General features: G+C 37.7%; 1 protein-coding gene across 1 annotated transcript; it reads right to left on the reverse strand.

Moving 5' to 3' along the window:
• Window positions 1–3,902: 3,902 nt before the first annotated feature.
• Window positions 3,903–6,084, reverse strand: LOC111783201 (probable indole-3-acetic acid-amido synthetase GH3.1). The gene is made up of 3 exons (XM_023664138.1): window positions 5,721–6,084; window positions 5,535–5,636; window positions 3,903–5,414 (listed from the first exon to the last, which is right to left on the reverse strand). The coding sequence occupies exons 1-3, from the start codon at window positions 6,038–6,040 to the stop codon at window positions 4,046–4,048; spliced, it is 1,791 nt and encodes a 596-aa protein (XP_023519906.1). The 5' UTR covers window positions 6,041–6,084; the 3' UTR covers window positions 3,903–4,045.
• Between the last annotated feature and the right edge of the window lie 1,817 nt (window positions 6,085–7,901).

A 7,901-nucleotide genomic window follows, 5' to 3' on the forward strand; every position in this document is an offset into this window, starting at 1 on the left:
CAATAATAAATAATTTAATCCCAATCAAACAACATTTGGTAGTAGATTCAAACCATTATTCCTTAGTCGAAGATCGATGAGCCAAACTCGAACCATAATCGAATCAAATTTAGAACAACAAAACATACTCAGAGAAAACAAAACATACTCTTCCACACTAAACTTACTAAAATTAATATTGACAATGATAAGACTGAACATTCATGTGGGGTGCACTGGCTGTTGAATGTTCTTACAAGGAGAACAAACAAATTCATAGATAAACTCACAAACAAGCAGGCAGCTATATAAATAGATTTAAAGGAAGAAATGGTCACTTCGACCTGTAGAATTTGTTCATGAATGAGTACCTGTTATCAAGTTTACGGATTTTCTGCACAACTGTTCTTCCAAATAGGTGGGTTTTAAGAATTGGAGAATGAACATTGATACATTTGACCAAGTTCTGATAAATATCTCCAAACCCCTGCATTGAAAACAAAACAAAAATATGATCTAAATTTCGTATAATGATGCATTTTCCATTCGAAATTAGAATCGAAACAGCATTCATGTTTTCATGTTAAGAACGAGAAACAAAAGTGGGATTGAAAGTCCGAGAAACATAGGTGGGATCGAAAGTCTATCAAAGCATCATTCTTAACATCTCATCTTACCCGGGCAAGGGCTTGTTCAAGAGCAGTTTGAAGAACGTAATTGCCATGAGGATCTTGAGCAATACTGAGAAGCTCTGTTGAGTATGTCAATTCCACAACAACCTTCACAACTTCCCTCTGTTCACCCTTCTCCAAGCACCTCTCCACCACATTGCTGCCTATCTTACTCTTCGCCAGTCTGCTAAATCTCCCCGCCAACCGCCTCACTATGCATTTTGTTACGCCTTCAATGCCTGCCTCAACTACATGCTGAACCACATAGTTCCTACCAAAAATTCCACACCAAAACAGTAAACCAGACAGTCTTTGTGTCCACCACAACAAGTTCTTAATTAGACTCACAAACTAACTAACCCATATCTGTCCTCTGCTAGAACAGCTGAGTTTCTTATGATCCCGTCGAGTAAATATGGTAATGAATTGGTTTGAATATACATTGGACAGATACAATGTTGAAGAACTATGCATCCTAATCGATTTTTTGCAATCTCTACACACTTTCTTGACATTGCACAGAAAATTTACTGCAGTTTCAAACACAAACATGAAAAGGATGTATGATCTCGTACCATAATCGATCGGATTAAGCGGTGAGTGATTACGTACCCTTCTCCCCCAATCAGCCTTGCAAGCTTGGATGAAGAATTCCAGGATATGTTTAGCGTTTTTATTGTTGGTGAAGCAGCAAATACAATCCTCTAGAACATTTGTGATAGTGAGCAGGTGGTTTTCAACTTTGAGATTCTCGATCAATGTCTTCACGGCCTCCATTCTGTCAAAATAAATTGAAAATGAGTAACAGTAATTTGATATAGTATCAGTTATGCACAATTTTGTTTTCGATTTATATAGTTTTTGAAGATCAAACAGGCTTGCTGATCAATTATATTGAAACTATCAAACTAAAACTATTACTGGAATTTAGTAACATTCTTCCTGTTTCTAGCTTTTTCTAATAAAGAAACAATTACCAAAGAAGCAAGAACATTATGAATAAACTCAAAGAAGCAAAGAAGATTCACCGCTGATTCAATCAAAAGCCAAAAAACGAAAAAGAATAATCAAACAAATTAAGAGTAAATGTTGGTACCCGTAGTTATCGTTGCAAATATGAACGAATCTCAATTGGTTTTCAATGACAACCGATGCCAACACTTTGCTCATTTGCATTTCATCGCACGAATTGAACACCGTCTTCGCAAATTCATATCCAATCTGATGTACCATTAGAATCGGAAGATCCGCCATCACTTTCCTAATGATCATCTCTTTAACACTCCGATTCTTCTCCACCAGCACTCTTCTAAGTTCATTGCATCCTACAATCGTCATCGTACACTTCGATATGTAGTTGCATCCTAGGTTTTCTTGATTCTCGACTTTCGGCAATCGATTCTTCGCAAAATTTTTCAAATCCCTGCCGCTGTCAGTTATCGGTAGTCTGTTGAGGCTAAACAATGTTTCAGGACAACGGTCCCGGAACAATGGCGTTGACGATGCCGGCGATTTGTTCATGTACAAAGATATATAACCATATTCACTGAACATGTAGGAGTTGGAATCAAAAGAATCGATGATGGAGAAGCTGGAATCAAGAAAAACGGTGGAGAAGGAGTTGAAATCGTTAGAAATATTGTTGTACCTCTGATTCTGATTATACTTCTGTTTTCTTTCCATCTTTTGACGAAGATTCAAAGAACTCAAGAATTGAAGATACTGTTGAAGATGAAGATGAGGTATTCAAGAGCCAAGCGTTCAATTGAAAGAGCTAAGCGTTCTTCCCGCCAATTTGAATTGCGACATAAATATGAATGAATTGAATCTTTGATTTCCCTTAAAATCTTTTCTTTTTGCCATTTATCTCTCTCTCTCTCTCTATTTTTTTATTATTTAATTTTCAAACTTTAAGATATAATCTCTTTTAATTTTTCATTTTTTTAATTACTATATTACTAATGATACTCTTTATTTATTTATATATATATATATATATATATATATATATATATATATATATACTCGCTTAAATTAGGTAATATAAAAATATAAAATAAAATTTCTACATATATGAAATTGACTTTAAAATCTTTCATTTTGAAAATGAGACTATTTGTAAATATATAATTGCATATAAAAAATAAATATTTATTTAGTTCAAAGGATCAAAAAAAAATTAATAAAATGAAATGAAAATGAAAATTAATAAATAAAAAAAAACCTCACTAATAAAACTAGACTTAAAAATTATAGAAAATTCAAAACTCTCTTATTATTTTGAATTCTAATGCATGCACGGTTTGAAAAGCAAAATTCAAAATAAAATGATGTATACTAAAGAATATAGAGTATATATTAATGGCGGGTCCAATAAATATTGTACGAAAAAATATACACTGTGATTGTTCATCCAATGTCACATCTGAACTAGTAACCTCTGTTGTAGTTAGTTAGAATATTCATTAAACCAGGTTGGATTAAGTCAATCCATACCTTTTGAATGAAAATGAACGACTTCGATGTCAATATAGATATGCCGGTAAATATACAGGCAGATGATTGGGTTCTTTGCATCGAGGCCAAAATTAAGCCCAATAATATACATTTTGATTTGATTTGGCTGTGTCAAGTCATGGCAAAGCTTTTGAGTTCTAACAATTTCATAAACAAAAACTTTAATCGAAATTAATATTTGAAGATAAGAATAATGATGTAATTTTGGTTACAACTCAGAAGGTGGGCCTTATTTTTTTACTTTTTCTTGTTGACATGTGTTTTTAATGTTATCCAAATTTAATTTATTATTATTATTATATTAATATTTTTAAATTTATATATTTTAGACAGAAAAATTATATTTGGATATGTTGAGGTAAATGAAATAAATTATTATTAATGAAAAAAAATAATAATAATAAAAATAAAAATGTCGGTAAAAGTAGGAGAGTTATCAGCAGTTTTGAGTGAGTGGCCAATGGGATGAAAAAGTAAGAGACATTATCCAATTCTTTTTGCATTTTAAATATATAAACAAATTAAAAAATACTTTACTTAAATAATATTATTTTCAAAATATAATCAAAATTATCAAATATATATATTTTTAAATATTAATATTGGTGGAGGAGAGAGAAATTGAGTGGATAAGAATGGAAAAGGTGTGAAAAGTTTGTTGTTGGGTTCATTGAATAAATAAATATTCACTATTAAAACTTTTTGGTACTAAAACAACACTTATTGGACACCACCTTTTCATTTAAAGTAAATAAATGTGATTTTTCATTTAGTTATGAGAACCAAATACAATACAGACTTCTAATGCATCCTAAATTCTTCCAACTTACATTTTCTTTCTCAAATTAATTAATTTAAAACAAAATTAAATTAATAAATCAGCGTCTCCTAGCTGGAGTCCAACGTGGCAGAGCGGGACTAAAATGCGCCGATACTACTCTAGAGTCGAGAAGTTCCATTATGGGAGTAAAATTCACGCACCTTGGCACCTTGTACTGGTTGATGGACGCTCCTCGGGAGATAGCGTAATCCATCAATTCTTCGAATGTTCCGCTCTTCACCACTCTGATTTCTAAAGCTCCGATTGAATTGTCTGCGACTCGTCCTTGCCGGTAAACGGAGTTTAGTGATTCTTCCATTGCCAAGCAGCACTGTTCCATCGTCTCCTTGCTTGGCCATTTCCCTTCTGTTTCTTTCACCATTAGTTCCCAGTATATCACGTAGTGCCCTGGAATTGTCGTTGTATCGGCGTAACTTGTGTACTCCACTACGCTTGTTTTAACTTCCTTCAGGAGCTTTGATGCGTTCTCCACAGCTTTCTGCAACTCTGCTTCGTCTGTTTTGTCTGAGTCGATGCTCAGTACCACGTTTTTCCTCCTCACGAAGTGGAACTGCGGCGCTGCGTTGTGGAATCCGGTTACTCGGAGTATGTCGCCGACTCGGTAACGGTATAGTCCGGCGTATGTAGTGATTACGAGTTCGTATTCTTTTCCGACCTCTACGTCGACTAGGTCGACGAGTTTCGGCGCTGAATCGCTTCCGGAATTTGGCTCGTGAGGGAGGAACTCGAAATAGGCCATGTTTGGCATTATTGTGTAGGAAACCTCTGATGGCTTGCACATAGGGTTCAGATTCAGTCCGAAATAACATTCGGATGAGGCGTACATCGTGCACGCCAGAGGCAATCCGCCGCTGTAGTAATCGAGCGTTGGAATGTATTGCGCCATCGCTCCAGTGACGATCACGTCTAGGTATTTCGTTTTCGGCCAAATCCTCGTGACGATTCCCTCCCAATTCTCCTTCGAACATTCCTCCGAAATGAAATCCGCCGATTCCTCATCTGGTTTCAGGATCTTCTCGATGCAATCTCTCAACGACGGATCGGTGATCTTCGAACTCAATTTTCCAGTCCGGATATCGTTGGCAAGATCGGACCAGTTCAACTGTAGGAACCGGATCGCGCGGAGTAGGCCGGAGGCGAAGACGGCGCCGAGGCGGAGGACTTGGTGGCGTTCGAGAAGGCCGCAGAGCATCTGCGTATACATGCTCTGGAAGGAATCGGGGCAGAGGATGGCTTCATTAGGGCTCGTATAGACCATATACGGGTCGTAGGGTCGGGTCTTGAAGTGTTCGCTCTTATAGTAACTGGTTAAAACGGGTCGGGCCAAGAGCCCACCCGGAGTCCTCGTCTCCGATTTCACAAACAAGAAGTAAAGCCCCTTGCCTTTATCCAACCCAGGCACATAGCTGTCAGAAAGCAATAAGAAATTAAATTTTACGCGCTTATAATTTTCAATAAAATAACAAACAATAATTCATTTTCAAATTAGCCTTGATTTTGATGATCCTTGCTTTGCTTATACTTACAGGTTCATAACTGGCATGAGAAGACTGTACAGAAGTTGACGACGATCCAGTTCCTCCTTAATCGTCGGCATAAGCTTCCTCTCACCGGCAGAAGTACCAGAACTGCAAAAACCACCGCATCAGAAAATCGATTCAACTATTTGAAATTCCTAATTCCTCCGATGAAGAGATTTCAGTGTAATTTACCTGGTGAGGAACTCGGATATAGGATGGGAGGAGAGGATAGGAGAGCGATCTCCACTAGCAATCCGTTGGATTTCGGGCTGGAGATCCTCGTAAGTGATTACAGGAAGCTTGTCTTTGAAGGTGTTAGGATCTGTAGCGCCGGCAAGGAAGTAACGGCGGAGGTACTCTGTGGAGGCGTTTCTAGTCAAGATTTCGGCGAGGACGGTGCGCTGGACGGCGTCGGCGTTTCGAGTCATTTGTTCGATGAATTGAAGAGCCTTTGCGTCTTTTTCGCAGGCAGGAGGACCAAGAGGTGAAGAGAGAGAAGAATCGACAGCCATTGGAGAAGAGGATGAAGAAAATGAAGAAGAAGAAGAAGAAGAAGAAGAAGAAGGGGGTGTGGTGGATGAGTGAGATGGGGGGCAGGGGATTATTGATTATATATAGGGGAGAAGAGTGCCACGTAGGAAGGTTGACCGGGTCGGACCCAGCTGGGAGGGGAAGAGAGGGGAAGAGAGAGAAGGAGTTGGGAGGAAGCTTACGGAATTATACGGAGGCGTAGAGAGAGAAAGAAGAGACGAATTTTGTCTGTGGAAATGTAGGGAGAAAAGGAGACCGTGATGGGCCCACAACACGTAGACATTGCAGCTAGTGAGACGAGCACGTGAAGGTTAGGTTACGTGATTTCTCTTTCCCTCTCTCTCCTAAAATTATTTTAAACTTTTATTAGTATGTAAAAAAGAGAACAATATCAGCTAGTGGTTGACTTAGACAGTTACATTAAGTGCACAAAATGTGTTTACGCGAACAGTTGATTCTTGCAATCCTAACCGTTGGATCAAATCTAAAAAAATGTTCTAAACTAACCATTAAATTAGGTTAATTAAAGTGGGATTAAAATGATTAGATATTGTTATAATGGAAGAAAAAAAGGTGGTCAAAGGTATAGTTTGACCAGAAAACAATATTTAAGTAAACCTGAATAGTAGGCATAGAAATGGATGGGGTTTTCCCACAGTAATTGTTTAGGCGTCAACCAACCAAAGCTACTGGTTTCAGGTAAAGTGTTGGGCACAGATGGCGATGGGCAGTGGAATCTCCCGGCAATTCCCTGTAACTCGTTTCGCACGTGCCACACTTGCCACAAATTTCATCCTCCTCTCTCTCAATATATTTGAATTAAATAATAACCCCATTTGCTTAAAAATAATTAATTCCATTACGTCCAAAATGATGCGTGAATTCCGTTAAATAGCTTAATAATATATTGATTTGTTGAGAAGAACAAACAAAAAGAGTGAGGCTGCCATTAGATAGTCAGAGGGGGGAAGGGGCAGGCAGGCAGAGGCAGCTGCGCAGCGCAGCGCAGACCATCGCAGACCATCGCAGTCAAAGAATAACAAACACCAGCCGACACACACGCCATTATCCCTTCAAACTTCTGACCTCACTCTCTCATCTTTTATTTGACCCATAACCCCAACTTCCCATCTCGTTTCCCCTCAATTTTCGCCTTCATTTTCTCTCAGGCATTTCATCAAACACTTCGCCTACAAACAGCCACCCATCCCCATTTCATAACCATCATGGGATTTTCACTAAAAAAATAAGGACATTAAAAGGACTTTTATTTCAAAAAGGAAGTGAAGACAAAATTCGTTTGACAATGGTTTAGGCAAATTTAAACCAAACAAAAGAGTAGTAAGCATGCGGTGGCGTGCACCCAATGCCACGGCACTCCCCACCGCCGCAGCTAGTGCTGCTATGTTTCATTTCTTATGACGCAACTGCACCCTTTCACTTGCCCTTTTTTTTGTTCAACCCAATTTCGAAAACATCATCTATAACACAAATATCAAAAACACAGTCATAGTCTTACTGTCTCTATCAATTCTAAACAAAAGCTGATTGTTTCTACACGAAAATCAGACAGATATCGACCCATCACCCGCTCAATCCCATCCCATAAACTCACAAACAAAAAGAAGAACACAAAAAATAAAACCCCCAACTTTCAATAATACATCCAAATCCATGATGCCTTTTCCCCACCCCTTTTGTTTTTTTGGTAACATTATTAAAATAAAAATAAAAATAATTGCTAAATACTATTATTATTGGGATATATGTGAGACCCACTAAAAAAGATATTAAAAAAATATGTAAACATTTTCTGTGGTCCAAAAAAGCAAATAAAAATAA

This window comes from Cucurbita pepo, chromosome LG01 (assembly GCF_002806865.2).
Source record: "Cucurbita pepo subsp. pepo cultivar mu-cu-16 chromosome LG01, ASM280686v2, whole genome shotgun sequence".
In the NCBI taxonomy this organism is placed as follows: Eukaryota; Viridiplantae; Streptophyta; class Magnoliopsida; order Cucurbitales; family Cucurbitaceae; genus Cucurbita; species Cucurbita pepo.